This window comes from Eubalaena glacialis, chromosome 10, assembly GCF_028564815.1.
Source record: "Eubalaena glacialis isolate mEubGla1 chromosome 10, mEubGla1.1.hap2.+ XY, whole genome shotgun sequence".
NCBI lineage: Eukaryota > Metazoa > Chordata > Mammalia > Artiodactyla > Balaenidae > Eubalaena > Eubalaena glacialis.
In genome coordinates, this window is record NC_083725.1 from 59372621 (window position 1) to 59394186 (window position 21566).

The following is a 21566-nucleotide window of genomic DNA, read 5'->3' on the forward strand; positions in this document are numbered from 1 at the left end:
ATATTGATAAATATATTAGAGTAGATGTTTCCCCAGCTTGTTTCTTGTTTATAAGGTTTTTTTACTTCAGTGGTTTTACATTTTATGTAGTCAAATCTCTCATCTTTTATGTGATTTCTTCTATTTATCATATGCTTAATATTTTCTTTTCCATCAAGATGCTATGTAAGTATTAACCTGATTTTTTTCTGTAGATTTATATTTTATCCCATGAGGTCAGTTAAAAATTTTTAAAAAATCTTTAAAAGTAGGTTTACAAAAAATAAAAGAGGTTAAACACTACAACAGGACATATTAAACTTTCCTCCAACAATTCAAATCCATGTCTCAAAGGCCTTGGTCTGGCCATACTGATCTGGTGTCTTAGATTATATTTGTTTCAACATCTTTCAGAATGCCACAAAAATACTTTTGTAGCTGGACACATTCACCCAATACCACAGTACTGTGATTCCTACGCTCTTTGGAAATATGCCTGTTAATAGTCACTGTTGTCAAGGTCATCGACTTTCAACATCTTATTCCAATAGAACACTCATGAACCATTTATAACCCACTGTCATAAAAGGGGCCAATTTTGCTGAAACCCAAACATTCTTTTGAGGAAATAAAACACTTAATAATGCAAAACTTTTAAAATGACTTTAAATGGTCTGCCATTTCTCTCCTCAATAAGCAAACATAGGAAAATATAACTGAGAGTGATGTTTATATAGAGAAAATGGGGAATCCATCCTAATTTCTGTTTTTAAAAAGTAAATATTTATAGATTATGGTACATAGACTATTATTAATAACAAATTACTTATGGCCCAACAGTTTGCTATGACACCACAGCTGTGAGCCACACAGGAAAGCAAATCATTATGAAGGTGCAGGCATAAATTTGGGGTTAGAGTTGGGGAAGATATCTTGTTAAAGGCAAAGAAAATAATTGAGGAGTTCAGAGAAAGTGAGCATCACCCTCACGTGTCTCTGATACAGGATCAATTGCCTTTACAATCAGGAGCAAAAGTGAGCCTTTAGAAGGCACTTTTAGCCAGTGCCTTTTGTGATACTGAAAACCACTGATTGTTACTTTCTTCCACATTATAATAAAGTGAGAGCAACATTCTCAGAGGCTTTGCTTCTCTGCAGTGTGAGTGCCTGAGGGTAATAATCGAGATAATATGGCTGCTGTTTGATGACGTTGCAGTGAGTGCCCTGCACTGAGCTCGGTGCTTTACATGCATTCTTCCTCTATTGCTCACAGCTACCCTCAGGCTGATATTGCTGTGCCCACTTTACAGATGAGGATGCTGAGGCTGAGAGAAGTGAAGAAACAGCAGTTCACACAGGGTAGAATTTGGAGAACCAGAATCCAAACCTAGCTCTGTTTCTTTGCACTCACCACACTGCTTCATAATAATTTACTTCTGTGTAGAATTTTACAATTCACAACTTCGCTGGTCTACAAAGAAGGTTTTTTAGTATCATTAAAATGAGGAAGCTAAGTTTTGGAAAAGTTACATGAGTGTGGTACAAATAGGCATCTACTCCAAGGGCCCCAGTGGTAGAAGTCTTTGGGGGCCCAATCTGATGATGCTAGAATTAAGGGGATGAATGGGCTCTTACAAATCATCTAGACCAATCTGTTCACCAGATCTCTCTATATCAGACTTTAAGTTCCTGATAGTACCTTCGCCAAATGGCTAACACTTTTCTGCTTAAAGTGTAAGAGAAATCAGCCTCTTCCTTAATCCTTATCATTATAATGTCAAATTCACGTGTTGAGCCACAAAGTTCACCCCTTGATCCGATATTCTCTTTCATCCCCTAATTACTTTTAGGCTTCCCAAAATTCTGTGCTTAAGACCTATTAGCCCAGGCCTGAAACTCAATCCTCTTATGCTTCCTTCTCCAAATCCTTTGCTCAAAAAGCAATGTATTATTTATAAAGAAGAGTATGAGGCACGCTTTTAAGGTTTAAAAATCTTTTTCTCCAAATTACATCAGGCAATATTCTAGATGCTTAGGCATCCAAGCCCTCGGCCAACCAACTGCCATCATTAATGCAGTTTGGGTCTATGTCCTGCTAATGTAGTGCATGGGGCTGGATGCTCCCTGCCCATTTAGGGCAGCCAAGGAAGGTCACAGCAGGATGAGGATTGGAGAATCTGAATGATATACAGATTTATCCATCTCAGTCTATGTGACAGAGAGATTTATGGTCAAAGGCATACAAATATATAACCCAGATCCTTCCTACTGCAATTTTAGGCTCTTCCTTTTAGTTCTAGCTCAGAGAGAGAATTTAAAGTACTGATCATGTTTTTTTATTACAGCTCTATTCCTTTTCTATGACAGTGCTTCATTCATACTTTCTTATGCTCATGGAAGCTATGGGGAAACAAAGATAAATGAGATTTGGTCCTGATCCTCTATGAGCTAATAGTCTAGAGAAGGAAAGAGCCCAGTGTACCGAATATGACAGTATAATGAGGTTAGAACCCTGCCTGAGATGGCCTGAGGGCTTTGAGAGCAGTACCTTTAATGGAGACATGGAAAACTCAGTGAAGTGAGTCACTCTTCCTGTACCTCTAAGAGACGCGAGTCATATTCCTTTGACCTCCTATCTTCAGGTGCCACACAGATGAGTATTTACAATCACCATCACTGTCATCATCATCACTGTATTTAACTCGTCTCTGGTACAGGGCTGGCAGTTAGGGCGTGGCAAGCAAAACACACAGGTCAAGTGCAAAATTTAAGGGGGTACCAGAAAACTCAGTAATTTAGATAATAATATTTTAATACAGTATTTTAGAAAATAAAAGTGATGCAAAGTGAACAAAATTTTAAAGACAGGATCAGCATGGTATTGGTCTCAGGTTCAAGCATTTGTCTTTTATTTTTGAGTGGCATAGTCTAATTGAGGTGATCTGAAAAGGACAATGAAAACAAAGTACCTGTTTTATTTTCACTCTTTTGATTGCAAACAAAAGATCTGACCTAAGCTCCAGTAAGGAAATACGGTAGGATGTGATAGTTGATTTTCACTATACAACTAATGTCATATGGGAACCAGCAGAGAAGTTCAGTAGCATGAGCCTTAATAGCCCCCTTAAAAAATGAACCCAGACCGTTATTTTGGATTCAAGAAACTGCTAGATACTTTTCGCAACAAAATTTGGTGCTCTATAATTAATGGACACAGCTACAGCTACCCTCTACCTATCTGCATCTTCCCCTTCTGCTACCAGTTTACAATTTTTTTCCTGCTCCTTTATTCACTTTCCATAGGAGTATCTAAATGGCGTTGACTTTTTTGAGCACTACCATACAAGCCATGGTTGCAGAGTCAGGGGTCCAGTCCTGGTCCAAGCAGCTTTGGCTAGGGAGGGGACTGAGTTGGGTTGGAGTCGAGTGGAGCAAATGGGAAGGAGCAGTTGCAGGCAAGGTAATTTTCCTTAGAATAGGGTTAGGTGAAGCACCTGCCTCTGATACACCAGCATTGTGGACTAGCAATTGAAACTGCCCCCAGAAAGCAGAACAAATAGCAAGTGATAATGGTGTTCCGAGAAAAGAAAGATCACCATGGGCCAGGGTGTGCTAATTATATACTATAAGAGCCTGCAATTATAAACCCATAGATATGCAAATAAATGCTGATGGCTCAGCACTGGAGACTACAAAGCCATTTATCTATGGCCCCTGATAAGTGGACAGCAAGATAAATGATTTGTTTATAAATTCACTTAGAGATTACACTAATATCTCTAACTACCTTTCCCCCCTTCTGGGGGCATCCACAAAATGAAGAGAGCCAGCAGGTACCTGGGATTGGATTTCCATATTCATTACCTTCTGACCTAGGCTACTCTGGAGGTCTGCAATGGGATAATCAGGCCCTTTCAGTTGTGTCTGGCTGATTCACACTGCCGAGAGTCATTTCCCTGTGACACTTTTTTACTGCATACATTGGAAGTGATGGTGACATGTGTTCTTGCCACCCAGATCCCCGTGACAGCTCATAAATTGGCGTTTCTTGTCTGTCTGGCAGAGAGGTCACAGAGAATGTAACTGCAGGGAAATACTAAGAATGCTGTCTGCTGGCATTAGGCTTTATGGAACTGAAGGCTGAGAAGCCTCTGAGGGGCCCCGAGCTTGTGGTGTGACTCTCACAGGAAGTGAGAGCAGGCATTGCTGTGGCCAGACTTGCACATACATGAAGCCCATCCCTCTGAGAGTTGACAAACTGTGCACACCAAGTATTTAAAGCTGTCAGTTCCTAGTATTGAAATAAAGAAGTAATTTGAGATCATTAAAAAATTTTTTAAAAAAGAAAAAACCTGTCAGTTCCTGACAGTTTTGGAGTTTCTGTCCTTCTGTCATCTAAGCTGTAGTTAATGATGGTCTAAAAATTTTAAACCTAGTTAGGCGATTCAGAATAACTTAGGGCTTCTTGAAAATGCCAGAAGTCTTTTTTTCATTTCTCTCAGTGGAGAATGTTTATAAAAAACTCTGTATCTATACCTATAGATACACATCTCCATCCATTCATTCAAAGAGACATTTCTGAAGTACCTACTATGTGCCATTCCCTATGTTCAGACAGTAGTAGTAGTTACTGGATATTTTACTGTGGCTGGTATAGTACGTAACACATAATAGAATTCTAGGACTGTAATAAAGCTAGCACAGAAACCTTCAAATGTGAACCCCATTTTTATGTCACGTAAAAGGAGATTCTCGCTGATATTTTTAATTTAGTTGTTTGGTTGCATGAGGACTTTGTCAGTGTTTCAAGAAGTCTTTGCCAAGCCTGTCAAGTGTTTTGTTATGTTTTGGTGTTTTTTCATCTACCCATCTTCTGAGATATCAAGTGTTCTCACAGTCAAGAAAAGAAACTGGATTTGATATGTCTACTCTTTAGCCAGTGACTGTACAAAATAACATGCAAAAAAACAGAAAAGGAATCAAAGCTGAGTGATAGGTAAAAATAAGCCTGCAATATGAGTAGCTGTATCTCTTTTGATTGACTTTGATAAAACTTTGAATCAAGAGTAATTAAGCTTAGGCAAGGAATCAATCCACTGTGAAACAATCTGGAAGTGACTTTCTAAAATCCAAGATATTTAAGCCTGCCCCAAACACCAAATCTTCTAAATATGTGAGTTGTGAAATAATATTATGGTCATAAAATGGTTCCAAAAAATATAGGTAAAAGGCTCATGAGTTCAGCACTGAATAGTGTGCTGGGCCTCATTTTTTTTTTTTGTCTTGAATTTATTGTAGAGTTCAGAGACTAAAATGTTTTCCCTAATTTAGATGAGTACAATACAGGTAGGATTTTTTTTTTTCTTAAGGTATGTATGTATTAGCCAGCTTTGATTCTGATAATTTGTCTCCAAATATAGTGCTACTAAGGTAAAAAGACTAGAAGAAAATTAGTAACATCATTTTCTTGGTCTGTGGAGACAACATCAGACTGAGAAAATTGAATAAGCTCTTTAGGCAGAAAGTACAATGTTACTGAAATGACATCACCATGACAATGTTTTATGGCCTCAAGGAAGTCATTGATTCCTTTATTCTTAGGCCCTGTGCTGGCAGTTTAGATCAGCTACCATTTTTTTTTTTTTTTAACATCTTTATTGGGGCATAATTGCTTTACAATGGTGTGTTAGTTTCTGCTTTATAACAAAGCACATCAGCTATACAAATACATATATCCCCATATCTCCTCCCTCTTGCGTCTCCCTCCCACCCTCCCTATCCCACCCCTCTAGGTGGTCACAAAGCACTGAGCTGATCTCCCTGTGCTATGTGGCTGCTTCCCACTAGCTGTCTATTTTACATTTGGTAGTATATATAAGTCCATGCCACTCTCTCACTTCATCCCAGCTTACCCTTCCCCCTCTCCGTGTCCTCAAGTCCATTCTCTACATCTGTGTCTTTATTCCCATCCTGCCCCTAGCTTCTTCAGAACCATTTTTTTTTTTTTTTTTTTTTTTTAGATTCCATATGTATGTGTTAGCATACGGTATTTGTTTTTCTCTTTCTGACTTACTTCACTCTGTATGACGGACTCTAGGTCCATCCACCTCGCTACAAATAACTCAATTTCATTTCTTTTTATGGCTGAGTAATATTCCACTGTACATATGTGCCACATCTTCTTTATCCATTCATCTGTCGATGGACACTTCAGCTACCATTTTATATATGTATTTTTTTTAATAAAGATGCAGTGGGTTCTCTAAACAGCCAGGGGTTCTAAATTATACAATCAGAAAATAACATTCTTTAAATTTTTCTCTGTACAAAGAAAGTGTTATTTGGACTTCTGATAGAGTTAAATGTATTAGCACCTTATGGTAGGCCCTATCTGTAGCTATTTCTTTGTATTAGATGATCAGTCTTACATTTTGTAGGAGTATATCTGTTAATATTACGTCCTATTTATATAACAAAAAAATTACACTCGCTGAAACAAGATAGTTTATTTTTATACACAGAAGATATCCAGAGTAGGTAGTCCAGAGGTGGTATAGTATCACTCCACGTCATCAGTGACACAAGCTCTACCATTATGCTCTACAATCCGTATTGTTTGCCTTCATTCTCAAGGTTGCTTCATGGTCCAGTATGACTGTTGAAGCTCCAACCATCATATCTGGGTTCCAGGTCAGCAGAGGGAGGATGTGGGAGAGAGTAAAACTGTAGGGGTTTCAGCTAAATTAGCTTCCCTTTAAGCAGCCATCTCAGGAGTCCCACAACCACATCCATCTACAAGGCTGAGAAATAAAGTCTTTATTACAGGAAAAGTGCCCAATGAGAAAGTTGATATCTATTAATAAGAAAAAAGGATAAGAAATAAGAAATAGGAAAAATTAATGTTTGGGGAGCAATCCAGCCATCTCTGCCACAGTGGCTCTATTTCAGCGTGGAAAAATTGGAGAATAATAGCAGGTCCTCTTGTGATAACCGACCCAGAATAATTCCCATAGAGCTCATGCATGCCTCTTCATTTCTTATTTAATTCATATTTATGCAGCCTATTAATACAAAGCTTTTTCCAACCTGAATTTTTGTGTAGACAACACATTTCAGGTACAAATAAGACTGTGATCTCCCAAGGCAACTTTAACCAGAATCATGAGTCTTTCTGTCTCTAAAACTATGGGAAATGTACATTAATCTTCATAAAGCTGATTATATCAACAAAGCAAAAACAGACCCCCTCCCCCCAAATCAAACAATAGTCAATCTGACTATTTTAAAAGATGTATTTCAGTGGCTAACTAAAAGTATCTTTCCTTTTACATTACTTCCCACAGTGTGAATTACTTATAAAAAGTGATTTAAAAAAAAAAAAAACTTTTTAAGAATGATTTTGCAGCTGCCTTTTTTAAGGGCTGGTGTTTACCATTATAAATTATGTGTTTGTATAATTGGTAAACAGAAATTTACAAGCTTACTAGATTTTTTAAAAAATGGAGCACTTGTCTTCCCTAAGAATAGATGCCCTAATGTAAGAAAAAAGTCTGGCTCTTTTATTTAAAAAACCTTTAATTCTTCTTGTAAATGTTACAGGGTTAGCCACTGGGATAGAACAAGCCAACTCCATTGTAAAGTACTTCATTTTACCACTGAGATAGTTATTCTGGAGGACAAAATAGGCCTCCGGTTTCCCCCTACCTACTCCTCAGCCCTTCTACTGTGTTATACAAAATAAACAGATCAAGGAATCTCTTTCCATGTGGTGGAAAGCTTTGTGTTAGAGAAGAATCCAAGTCTCTAGACAGTATGTCTAAGCCATGATTGGCCACAGTAATATTATAAATTAGGTAGTTTGTTTTTAATGCTTTGTTTATCCTCTTTTCTTCCCTGTTCTCCATCCTCAGTTCAGGAAGCATTGACTGAGCACCTATTATACATTAGGGGCCATGTTGGGGACTAGGGCTACAGAAACACAGACTGTGCCCTCACTGAGTTCACCACCTACGCTTCCTGTGCCTTTGCTCAGGCACATGGCCACCACTTCCTGCCTCTGGTGTCTTGTGGCCCCTAGGGGTGCTATCTGCCTCCCCTGGGTATGACCTCGTGGGTATCGCCCGGTTTCCTGACATGCTCCTTACCTTCCCGGCTAAGCCTACCCTTCCTGGGTCGATGGCCCAGACTGCCAGTAGTACTTCCATTTAAGTTCCGATCTTTCCATTCTTACCTTAATGGAAAGATATTGGTAGTAATTTCAGACCACGTGTTTAAAAAGTGGGGAATAGAGTTGTGAAAAAAATTTTTTTAATAACCAAGGACTTTGTTTTTACATGGATCTTTGACCAAAAATTGTAGAAAATTTTACCCAGTCATACTATGCATGTTTGTAAATAGCAGCTATAAAAATGTTGCTATTTTAGATAATGTTACAGTATCCCTAGATGAATTCACTTAATAGAAATTTTACTAAAATGATTATCCTCTTTGTAGAAAACTTTCTGAAGTCAATTATTGGGGGACAAACTATGAATAAATATATGGAGGAACCACTCAGGTCATATAACCTATTAGATTCCTGGGTAAGGCCAACCCCCGCAAGGCACCCAAAAAAAAAAAAAAAGCAATATAAATGTGGGGAGTTGTATTCATTTATTCATTCATACATGCAGTCAACAAATAGTTAATAGAATATGTACTGTGTTCCAGGCTCTATTTTAAGTGGTTAACAAAATAAACGTAGTCTCTCTCCTCATAGAATTTATGGTGTAGTGAGAGTGACAATAAAAATTTTAAATAAACAAAAAAATTATTTCATGCCGAGAAAAAATATTGTGAAGTGTGAATAGGTGCTGTGAAAAATAACAGGGTGTCCTGGCCAAAGTGGTCGGGGAAGGTCTCTGTGAAGTTCACATTTAAGATGAGATTCAACAAGGTGGGAAAGTCGGGGGTGGGGGGGCGGGTGGTGGGATGAACTGGGAGATTAGGATTGACATGTATACACTAATATGTATAAAATGGATAACTAATAAGAGCCTGCTGTATAAAAAATAAATAAAATTAAGAAAAAAAAAAAAAAAGATGAGATTCAAGTTTAAGAAGGAGCCATGTCAGAGAATCCCAAAGTCTGGCATTTCAGACTGGCTTATCCAAAAAGATATAGCATTTAAAGGATGATTATGACTCTACTGAGGTATCTGACACATGGATTTTAGTCATGCCACATGTCAGCCAAAGTTCTAATTCCTAAGCCAAGAACCTGTTTCCTAAAGAGACTCTTAACTCAGGCCTGATGAAGCCCATGGCATTGTTTGGGTTGTCCACTTTTGAGTATGGTGAAATGCTGCTCGTTGCACAGTTGTTTAGTGTGTGTGCTAACCACGCGTCTCTTTTTCTGCCTCTTGTATCACCAGGCCTCCGGAACCTGTTTACAGCACTGTGAACAAACTGTGCGATAAGCCTGCTTCTCCCAGGCACTATTCCCCTGTTGAGTGTGACAAAAGCTTCCTTCTCTCAGCTCCCTACCCCCACTACCACCTAGGCCTGCTCCCTGACTCTGAGATGACCAGGTACTGCATGCACTTCCTCATTCATCTTCTCGAACTGCATGTGCTTCCACAAGGGTGAATGGGTAGAATCCACCTCTGCTCACTTCTCCTGCACTCTACATCTTCCTCAGGGTGGAAAGATGTTCTGCTTCCTTGGGGCAATGGGAGAAATTAAGAACATTGACTTTGTTTTTCTAGTGTGATCACAGAGCACTTACACATGATCACATGATGCTCTAAATGTTCTTGATTCCCATGCATTTTTAATAAGGTATTATATTTTTCCAGAAGAATGAATTCTGAAATTTAATTAGCACTGTTTTCCTCATACAGAAGGATGAAAGAGAACATTTATTGAATACCATTTTGAATAATAATACCGTGCTCCATGCATAACAGCCTAAGAAGTAGATACTATTACTGCCGTTTAATATTTTAACTAAATTATTAAATTAATACCACCATTTAACTGACTCCTTGAGGTATTAAACAACTCATCCAAAACTACAGAACTAGTTGGTTCTAACTAACCACAAAGAATATAATCTTCACCTTTACAGTATGTTAACATCTGTTATCTTATTCAGTTACTCCCATTTTATATAAGAAAACTGAAGTTCAGAGAAGTTAAGGCAGTTCCCTCAGTATGATATTGCCAACAACTGTGGAGTCCAGATTTGATCTTAGAATGTTTTGAGTTTTTCCACAATTTGTAAACAAATTGTCCTAAGTCTAAAGGTTGGACATAATTCTGCATTATAATCCTAAAGCATGTGTATGACAAATAATAAAACCCTATCTTCCTGTAGCAGCCAGTCAGAGAGAGAGAAAGAAAAAGAGAATACAATGTTCCATAAGGTGGTTCCAATTTAGTTTAAAGTGGGGAGATCTCAACTGTGATGCTTCTACATGTAATGGGGTGCTTATATTGCTATGTTTTCAGACAGAATATCTTCATAATATTATTAGGACTGAGAAAATACAGATTTTAGAGTGATTCATAGTGAAGAGGGTCTCCTTAGAACATCACCTCTGTCTTTGGAGATTTTCAAAGAATAAGCTTAGAAGTCAATTATTTGCCTCTCTAGGGGAGTTAAATAACAAATTTTAAATTATAGCTAACATTTCTAGAAATAAATGAGAAACATATTTTTGGCTATGTAATCAGCTGGGGCATTTTCACTAAGTTGCAACAGGTAAAGCCTAATAGCTTTGCTTGTCTTAAAATTCTTTATAAATATTCATTAAATCCTCCTATACTTTTAACAAATTATAAAAACTTTTTCTTGGTACAGTGAACTATACAATTTTGAAGCTAAGAGGGTAAAGTCACCACAGCCAGAGGGAAGTGAGAAGGAACACACACACCTACAATAACGACTTTCTAGTAATTATGCATCTATAAATAGTCAGCTACATAAAGGCAGCTAACATTTATTGAGCTCTTCCTGTGTGCCAGGCGTGTTGTTAAGCACTTCTTACAAATTATTTCTCCTAACCCTGACAGTCACCTTATGAGGTAGATGTTATCATTATCTTTGCTTTACAAATACAAAAATCGAGGCTTGAGAAGTTACCTGACATGCCCACGATCATCCACCACTAAGTGGCAGGGCTGGGATTCAAACCCAGGTGACCATTAGCACCTGCATCGGCATAGGCATGACGGCCCAGACGTCTTTGCTTGCTGGAAAAATTCTCCACCCATTTCTCTTTGTCTTTCCTTTCTCTATTTTTATCCTGCCTGCTCATCTCCCTTCTTCTGGCTCAGTGTCAATGAATCTTTTTTTTTTTTTAACCCGTGTTCTTTTTTGATGAACACAAAAATTACATTCCTTGCCTCCCACTGGAGATTGTGATGCATCCCTTCCTAAAAACTCACCAATAAGTGGATGACAGAATCTACCTTTTGTATGGACCCACCAGATATGATTCTTCTCCATTTACTTTCTGTAATCTGTATTATGAAAACCACAGGGGTTTTTTCCCCAAATTTAAAAAAAAATTACAGTATAATGTTGAATGTGTGTTTTTTGTATTACACACCCTCAGCAGTCCTGATATGCACCAGTCCCCACGCTCACCCTTCATCTTCCCTTTGGGAATTCTATTTTCTATTTATTCTCATTCTGTCCCCGTCTTTTCCCCTATTCTTTCCTTTCTTTTTCCATACTTTTTCATAGTTATTTCTAGAAAAAAGTCATACATACACAGACACACCCATTTTAGTGGCATTGCCACCAATACACTGATACTGAAATTCTTGATTTCTCCCCCACTTTGTTCCCCTTCCACACTTGTCCAACTCAGTCAATGGCACATATATTTACTCCACTGCCCAAGCCAAAACTTGAAAATCACACTTCACACTTTGTTTTCCCTCACACCCATCATTCAGTCTATCTTCAAGTCCTGTTGATTCTACCTTGAAATATATCTCAAATCTATTAATTCTCCTCTACTTTTTTTCCCACCGCTTTAATCCAAGCCTCCATCATCTTCCACCTATAATAGTCTCCTAATTGGTCTCACCCCTTCCACTTTTGTCCTCTTTTAGTCTCAGTGCAGCCAAAGTGATCTGTTAAAAATACAGATCAGATCTCTCTCTCTCCTTTGCATTAGGATAAAATGCAAAGTCATTAACATGGCATCCAGGCTGTGCATGATCAAGCCGCTGCCTGCCTCTTAAACATCTCATGTCACTCTTCCCTTTGCCGAACACACTGTTCACAGCAGCCTTCCTTTTCTTCACAAAATGCACTGAATCTCTTCCTGTCTCAAGCGCTTCACACATGCTCATTCCTCAAACTGAAAAGCCCTTCCTACACTTTGCCTGATTAACTTCTGGTCATCTTAGGTCTAAGTTTAACTTGTACTTCCACAGAGAAGCTCCTTGAAAAAGGAAATCAGGTCCTCTACTCTATTCTCTCTCTCTCTTTTTTCCCATATGACTCAAGCAATTTATAATTGTACATTTATGTGATTTTTAAACCAAATGCCTATCTCACACTCTGTGCTGCAAGGTCAATGAGTGAAATTCTGTCTATTTTGTTCACTGCTATATCCCTAACACTTAGCCCAGTGCTGGCACAGCAGGAGCTGAGAATTACTGAGTGCCTAATTAACGTGGAAATAAGATCTGAAGACAAGCAAACAGATACCTGTTTCAGGAACAGGTCATGGCTCAAGCTGTGCTTTACCCATTTTTTTACCTCCATGAATGAATGAATCCATGCATGGAAACAAATAACAATAGACTAGAACTAATTTTGTGTATTTCACTTTCACCTTCAATTTTCTTGACGGTCAGTGTCTACCTTACAGATTGATTAGGTAGCTCTCAGTTCTTCATGAAAACTGGGCAATTCCTTTCAGAGATTATTTACTTCCTCTCCAATGGGAAATACCTCTCTGAGCAGATGTTTCTTGAAATACAGCCAGTAATTCAGGGGACAAGTTCAAAGATTCTAGTTCCATTTATGACACCGTCACTTGCTTTTTCCACTGTGACCTTGAATAACTTAGAGAATATCAGAGGTAGGTGAGAACTGAGAGTTAGATAGACAAGCCCTTATCCAACTCTGTTAATGATGAGGAACCCAACCCATTGTCTTCATGGGTCCACGTCTTACTTCTACTCATGGTAAAATAAAAGTATTTAGGGATCTTCTGCCCTACAAAGAATATTATAAGAAAATATCAATTCATTCGACCAAGATTTATCAAGCACTGACAAAGTGCAAAATATTATACTAAGGACAACTTTTTACAAATATGTAAATTGAAGAGGCCAACCAAAAATGTTGAAGAAATGCCTAATCTTTAAGTTGCAGTATGTGTTAATATATATTTTACAGGGCCTTTGAGAAATTCCCACAGTCTGTTTCAGAAGTATGCCCATATTGATATAGTAATTACAGTCTCAGATGATGATGTAAGCTAGTTCTGTGAAAGTTAGCCCGTGAACCACGCTTCCCTGTGTACCAGTTAATCTCTAATCAGCATTCAGAAAAATGGAGGTAAGTCAGCAAAAGCAAGGAGTCAGTCGTCTGTATTCTCTGCCTTTTGAATATCCAAGTTCTCAGCTCTTTGAACTGATAGCAAATATCCAGGGATGAATTAATTGTATACACAATTTACTTCTATAACATCATCTAAAAGAAAACAGAGAAGTTATAAGTTTTCCTTAGCAAAGTACTTTAAATTACTTGGCAAAGTGTCAGCTCCTAAGGCTGCAGATTATGTTTAGAGTAATTGACTTTTCAGATCTTGCAAAAGCAAGAAATGGGCAGAGCCTGGAGTAAAACTAAAATTTGGATCTCTATGAAAAACAAATGGGATTGCTGTGAGGCTCCTGCTTATCCAGTATATCTTTTTCTTTTAAAAAAAAAAAAAAAAGAAAGAAAGATGTAGTTTTTGATGTAATTGGTTTTTCTACTTTGGGAAAATGGTAAGTTATTCAGCTTTTAATATTCCTGGAGCAAGGAAAATCATATTCTTGCCTGTTTTCTCGACACACGGCATATTTTCATTTGTCCTTTTACATAATTGGTCCTAATTATTGTTTTGTCGTTGATAAACAGAGGCTGAGATAAACCAGATGAAGGCTAATTAAAATATGTGGGCAGATTTGGGATAGGAAATGGACTCTAAAGTATTAGGTGATCATAAAACATCTTTACTCCTTGAAGAGATGTATTCATGGGACTTCTACTAAGTCACCAGAGATTAACCTGGATGCTAGGGATTCAAAGGTGAATAAGACATGGTCCTTCCCCTTAAGCAGTTCAACATGTAAATGAAGAATTCATGACTGTGCATTGTGATGTACATCTGCTAAAGGCCCTTGGTTTCTCCAGTGTACTTAGTCTCTAGGTAACTAAAAGCAGACTATTATAAGAGGTACCGATGGGAGCAAACATGCTCTCAGATTGTCCCTTCTGCGAAGGTGTGAACATACACATATACACAGGAATCTTCCCCACTCACACCTTATGGTATTCATTCCTAGTCATTTAGAAGAACCATTCTTCCTGGGAAACTTAACCTTATCTTTTCATAGGTCCGTCTGCTAGACTAGTTTCTAACAATTTTCAACAGGGCTCAGAATCCAGGTCCATAATTCACTCCTTGTGTAGAAATCAAAATTGGCAGCCTCAAGCCATTCCTAGTTTGGGAACACAGAGCAAGATCTTTCTCTTACAAGATTTCAGCCATATGGCAAAGTTATGGTGGCCTATCTTTGGCAAGCGTTCTCTTCTTATAAAATATTAGAAAATGTATCTATTAATGTTTTAACTGTCTCAAAGTCTATAAACCCAAAATCAAATATAACTTCTAGACATAATAATGCTATCATAAAAGTACACGTGAGTCTCTAAAGGTAAACAGAGGAGGAATCATCTAACTCAGGCTCTGCTTTTCTTAAAGTTTTCTCAAAGACACTGAGCTCATCAGTCAGATGAGGGAAGAAGTGTGTTCCAAGTAAAAGGAATAGCACAGAGTTAAGCCTCATGATGTGTAAAAGCACAGGGCACTCTGGAACAACCAGTAGTTCTGTGTGGCTAAGGGTTATTGGGTGGGTGATAAGGTTGGAGGTGCAGGCAGCTGCAGCTCATAGAGGCTGTTACTTGCCAAGGTGAAGATTTTTAACTTCATCCTGTAAGCAGCAAGGAGCTGTTGAGGAGTTTTAATGCTGAGCAAAGACATAATTCAATTTGTGTTTTTGGAAAGATCACTCTGTCTGCTGTGTGAGAAGAGTTTGAAGACAGGGAGACTAGCGTATCAAGTAGGGTTGAAATCATGAAGACCTAACCTGAAGCTATGGAGATGGAGAGATATAAATAGATACAGAATTAATTATCAAATAGATTGGGTGGTACTTAGTGATTGACTGATTCAAGGGGAAGACTTTTCTGGCTTGGAGTATTCATGAGATGGTGATTGCATCGTCTCCCCTTGGAGACAGGGGGCACCCTTGTCCGCAATAAATATATTTAAACATAAAACTCTGTAGAGGGAAACTCAATGGAAGGAAAGGGAGGCAAAGTATATGAGGAGGTCTCTTGTTTGAAATGAAGGCAACCTGATGTTGTAGAGGAGCCAGGGATTGTGTCCAGACTGTCTAGGTTTGAGGCCTGCTTTTGGGCATTCACTCACCAGAAAAGGGGGAAATTAATCATAGCTGTGCTATTCTCCTCTTAGGACTGTTGTGAGGATCCAGGGAAATGGAGCAAGTGAATTTTCATCTAGGCACTACCTACATTAGTCATTATTAATTGTTTTCATATGCTTATTCTGTTTTAAAGGCTTGAGCTCATGCATATTTATTTTTGGTGTTATCACAAATCAGGTGAAGAATATTTACCAACACAGGTATATCCCCAGGGGCCAAAAGAAAGCTGTGGATGCTAATTTCTTCTATCATTCTTAGTGGCAGCATCCTTGTCACCACAGGCAAAGTCATATATTTTCCCTTTTATTATTGCATTTATAGTCTCCCCGTAAAAGGTGGCATACTTCTAAAGCCACATGCGACTTCACGCATGTATAATTTTCCTTTTTTAATCTACTCACATAGCAGTATTTCTAACCCACACGTACCTTTTTAGGAACGTAGACAAAATGACAGCTAGAGCACAGATTAGTAGCCAGGCACTTTCCGTATGTACCTTCTTGTTTCTAACAATCCCAACAACTCTGTAGAGGGTGAGTTTTGATGTAGCAAACGGAAGAGCCAGGACTCCAGTGAGGGCTTTCCCACGGCCAGGCTCCTGCTCTCAGGGAGCCTTAATCCCTCTCGCACTCACCACGGCTTCTCACTCAGGCCCCCGAGTCTTATGTCCACAGTGCCACAAATCTGTGGATCCTGAAAGCAATTCAAGCCTTGTTCACACGATGTAATCTGGGAAATGCACCATTAAAAGAAGAAAGAAGATGCTTAACAAATCATTGACCTTCTTGTGCCCTTAAAAGGCTGAGATAATCTGAAAGAGTTCTTAATTTCATTTTTAATTAAAACCAGGAGAGGAAACCCTCCGGGCATGGCTCCTAAAGCCCGACTCCTTCCGGAGTTTATGCAGCAGCTTCTTCTTCAAAGGCCTTCGCTGCCTTTTTGAAGTAGGTGATCACTAAGCCCAATTGGAATTAAGCAAACTAAGGAGAGATTAATGACTCCCACAATGTCACAGAGGCGGCTCTTGCCACATTCCGTTTTACAGCCTCTTCTCTGTGCAGTGTGATATATGCAAGGATTCACACCGAAAGAAACACCCCTTGCTTTAAAAGTAATGCATTTTCTATGTAGATCCTTTTTAAAAAACATGCCATTTACTGTTTCCCTTCACTTTTTTTCTTATATTAGGGAGGAGATGTTCTTTCATTAAGATTTCAAGAATTTTTTTAAAAGCACATTTCAAATTACATCGTATAGTGTAAAGGAGGAAGGAAGACCAGGGTACTTACCCTCTTCCTAAAACTCTCAATTACTCTTCACAACAACCCTAGTAGGTCCAGAGAGGGAGTCTCAGGAGAGCTGGAAAAGCACCTGGATTGATCTTATTCCAAAATTCCTGTTCTGAGACATTCAAATAACTCTCTGTGATGTAACAATCTAAATTGACTCGACTTGCTGTTTTTAAAAAGCCAGATTACTTATCTACCTGAGATGTTATGAATATTTTCCCTCAGTTTTAGTATATTCTTTTTGTTTTGGGAGCAATCTTTGTATCTACTTTTGTAAATCATTGTATTATTGGGCAGCAATAAGAAACTGAAGAATAAGCATGATTTCAAAAGCATTTCTTTATGGAGGCAAAGTAGCTGTGAGAAAATGCTATGCAAAATCACTATAGCAACAAGTTATAGGAACTCAGAAAGAATCAAGACAGTAACATTAAACCATAACACCCACAGCATAGATACAAATTAAAACTGCTAAGTGTACTGAGCGCTTTTATATGCCAGGCACTTTTCCAAACTTTTATATGTACTAATTTTATCCTCATGACAATCTCTGGGGTAGGTATGATAATTCCAATTTTATAGAAAATTATGGTACGTATTTAACTAACAAATGGAAACAGTGGGGTGAGATTGTTGAAACAATATATCAGGACATAGACTTAATTTCATTAGAGTGAGGGTTTTGTTGTTTTATTTACTGTTGTATTCCCTGTGCCAAAAATGATTTCTGGCATGCAGTCCTAATAGTAATAGTGGTGATGATGGTGATGAAGCGGAGGGAGGAGGAGGAGAAGAAGGAGAAGAAGAAAACAATCACTACCATTTATATAATCTTATTACCTGCCAGGCTGCACTTTATATATACAAATTAGCTCATTAATCCACACAGCAATCCAAGAAGGCATGTGTTGTTATCATTATCCCCATTTTGCAAGTGAAGAAACTGAGGTCTGGAGAGGTTAAGTGACCTAAGGTCACTTAGGATTAGGATAGGATTTGAATCTAGCAGGCTGGCACCAGAATCTGTTCTTTTCACATGTGCTCAATAAATATTTATTGAATGTTATTCTCATCACACATAATACTCCTCAAGCATTAAATTCTGAGAAAAAAAAGGATACATCATTTAACAATAGTCAAATTTTAATAGATAGGTGGATGGATAGATAATGAATATACGGTTAAGAATCTAGACTCTAGAATCAAAGTGTTAGGGTTTGAATCTTGCCTCCACAATTCCCTAATTATGTAAACTTGAGCAATTGACAACTACTCTGAGCTTCTGTATCCTCAATCTGTACAATAGCAATAATCGTGATATCCATTTCATGGGTTGCTGTAAGGATTTAATGAAGTGATACGTAAAGTGTGAAGAGCAGTGCCTGATAAATATGAACTTCCCTGTTAATGTTAGCTATTTATGTGTGTGTGTGTGTATGTGTATGTGTAAAATGACATATTATGACCCCCTAAGTAGATACCTCAGGCTGAGGTGGGAATGAATTTTTATTAAAGGACAATTACGAGAGGCTGTTTTCATTCCTAGCCTGATGGTGAGTCCAGTGAATTGTAAAGGGAGATGAATGCTAGGGTTGGCAGTATAGGAGGAAGGTCTGTGCAAGACTGCTTACATTTATACGGAGATCTAAGTATTTCAGAATGTAGAATTTTGTTTTCATTAAAGGATCAAAATTTACCCCTCAAAGCAGAGAAAGTAAGCCTTCCATTTCCACTCTTTAATTCAGTTCTGTAGACCTTAAGCTCATATGAAGTTTAAAGGATCCCTCGAACAGGGTTTTTAAAGTCAGCAGGGATGTGTGTTCCACACTGAATACTAAAACCTAAGATCACTATAATCCAGAGAAAGTGAGTACATTAGAAAGTAAAGAGGAATTTTGTGGTTTGCTTTAAGTGGGGGGAGGGTATACTGGGCTTAGCTAACCCAGCTAGAGCTTTTGTCTAAATTTAAGAAATGCTCCCCTTCTGCGTTGGGTCTTCGTTGCTGCACGCGGGCTTTCTCTAGTTGCGGTGAGTGGGGGCTACTCTTCGTTGTGGTGCGTGGGCTTCTCATTGCTGTGGCTTCTCTTGTTGTGGAGCACGGGGCTCTAGGTGCAGGGGCTTCAGTGGTTGTGGCGCACGGGCTTAGTTGCTCCACAGCATGTGGGATCTTCCCAGACCAGAGATCAAACCTGTGTCCCCTGCACTGGCAGGTGGACTCTTAACCACTGCACCACCAGGGAAGTCCCGAAATGCTTCCCTTCTGGATGAAGGACAAAATGTGCCAGGGCCCCCATGTGACATGTAAAAGGAGTTCAGATCGGGTTTCAGCCCTAGCTCATTCCCTTGGTCAAGCGTTCCTGTGAACAACCTGCCTAACAGAATGGATTGGCCCAGACTGAAGACAGGGATGGGAATCGTAGTTCCCTTTGTTATTTCCGTCTCTCTCAAATTTATTCTACTGTTCTGCTTCCTTTCGTATGCCTCTGGCATCATTACAAGGATATCACTCTGTCAACCGTATAGGTTTAGAAATAACTAGAGGCTAATACACGTTCAGGGATGGAGGACACCCTAGAAACAATTTAGTCAAACTTGATACGCTCCAAATGAGGAAACTGCCACTCAGCCCACAAATATGTATTAAATGCCTATTATACGGTTAGTACTTCTGGGGATACACAGGCCAGGCATGGTCAAACACTAGTCTCAGGAGGTTTAGGGACCACTGGGCCCAGAGGGTTTATTTTGTGGATATAACATTGGTAATGTAAAAAAAAATTATTACAGATTGTATTTTTCAAATATATGTGAATTTTACTTAGCTTTCAGCCTTATTTATTCTGGATCCATTCTGATTTCTCCTAGATACTATATTTATAGGTTTGTGTTCATCGGTTTCTAGGCATTCAGACCTTTTTCATGTGAAATCTGAAGGTCAAGTGACAAACCAGATTTCCTTCCAGCTCTCCCCACTCTCACGTGATAAGCTACTGGATAAATTCTTACTGTCTTGCTAGCACTGGAATCTATGTTCCTTGTAGGGGGCCTTAGGCTACACTGGGCATGAGGAAAGGGGCTGTGAGTAAAAACAAAAGTCTCTGACCAGTTGTCCACCAGTATAATTGCTGGAATTCTGAGACTCTCCCTTCCTTCTTTGCAGGGCCCTTGGTGACTCATGCGTTGTCCTGAACAACCATTTCCACACTCTTACAAGGCAACCTTTCCCACTGTTTCCCCATAGGATGCCCCTCACTTATAACAAATCACTTAGTCTTCTCACCTTTGTCACTGTCCCAACCCCTTAGAATGATGTCATGTCAGATGTACACCTACTTTTCCACTGTTGTCTGCACTGGCGCTCCACACCGAGGCCAGACTTCCAGGAGCTGGGCAGTGTCTGGCAGGGGCAAGATGAGAAGCCTTTCATTTCTACCCTGTGCCGGTGCTCCACAACTGGGAGTCTTGTGTTACGACACTGAGATCCACGCTTCTGCCTCTTGACAGGTACCACGTGGCACCTCTTGTCACCTGGGGCTTTTGCCCTCAGGCAGGGACTGTTGCCTTCCCTGTTTTTCTTGCTATCATCTTCCATAGCAGCTCTGTTTCTGTCCCAGCTAGATTCCTTGTCCTGATTTTCATGTTGGAGCCTTTTCCTCTGGGATCCTTGTGACCCATAAAAACAGCCTCTAATCCAGACTCTTTCCCAGCAGAGAAACAAAAAGACAGACAGACTTTTCTTTGTTGAGCAACTTTAATATTCATTTTCCAGAGCATCAACCCTTTCTCAGAAGATGATCTACTTTTTAAAACCCTGAAGTTAAAAGAAATTACAACAGGAGGGATGGGGATAGTGGCTGTGGGAAATAAGGTTGGGGTGGGTGGATGTCTTGTCCAATGATGCTTCAGGCAGCCACTGGCATCCAATTGGTCAAGAGTTCCTAGTAATCTTTGGTCAAAGACTTCCTATAAATCACAGCTCCACAATGCAAGTTGCCTTTCCTGAATCCTCGTCTGGGCATGTAGTGTTGGTTTCTTCTCTCCCTTCTCTCTAAAAGGCCTCCTAATGTATCCCATGTTCTTGCTGTACCCCTCAATGAGACCTCTCTCACGGAATGTCATGAGGAGACCCGCCCCCTCTGTTTCCTTAGGTCAGCAAGTGGAAATTGACACCTGCTGAATTCACTCAAGATTCAGGCTCTTTCTATCCCCATGTCTGCCATCTTAAGTTGTCACAATATTTAGACCCTTCCTTTTTTCTTTTTAGGTCCAAAGTCAGCTACTGAGGGAGCTGGCAAACAATCTTTCTTTAGTTCTTCACGCACTTCCATCCCATAATACCCAGGGGAATAGTGAACCTCAAGAACAAACCAAGTCTATTTGCAAATTTTCCACCAGTAATAATTCTGAATAAATGAAAACAGGGTAACTCTCTGTCACCTCTTTATGGGTAGGAACAATGCTATATGTTGTCCATGTGACACATGAGCACATAGTGACACTCAGTGGAATGACAAATGGGAGGTGTCCACCTGAAACAGTGACTCACAGCCCAAAGGGTGGGTTTACATTTAGTAG

The 21566-nt window shown here is 39.1% G+C and overlaps 1 protein-coding gene across 8 annotated transcripts in view; it reads left to right on the forward strand.

The window, feature by feature from the left end:
• The window catches only part of DLG2 (discs large MAGUK scaffold protein 2), an 802852-nt gene that overhangs the window by 315857 nt on the left and 465429 nt on the right, over positions 1 to 21566 (forward strand). For 4 of the 8 annotated variants that reach the window (XM_061202775.1, XM_061202776.1, XM_061202777.1 and 1 more), the window contains exon 9: positions 9393 to 9548. The exons of the other annotated variants lie outside the window; for them this stretch is intronic. In XM_061202775.1, coding sequence (XP_061058758.1) covers positions 9393 to 9548 — 156 coding nt within the window. The remainder of the gene's footprint in view (positions 1 to 9392; positions 9549 to 21566) is intronic. 8 annotated transcript variants of the gene reach the window in all.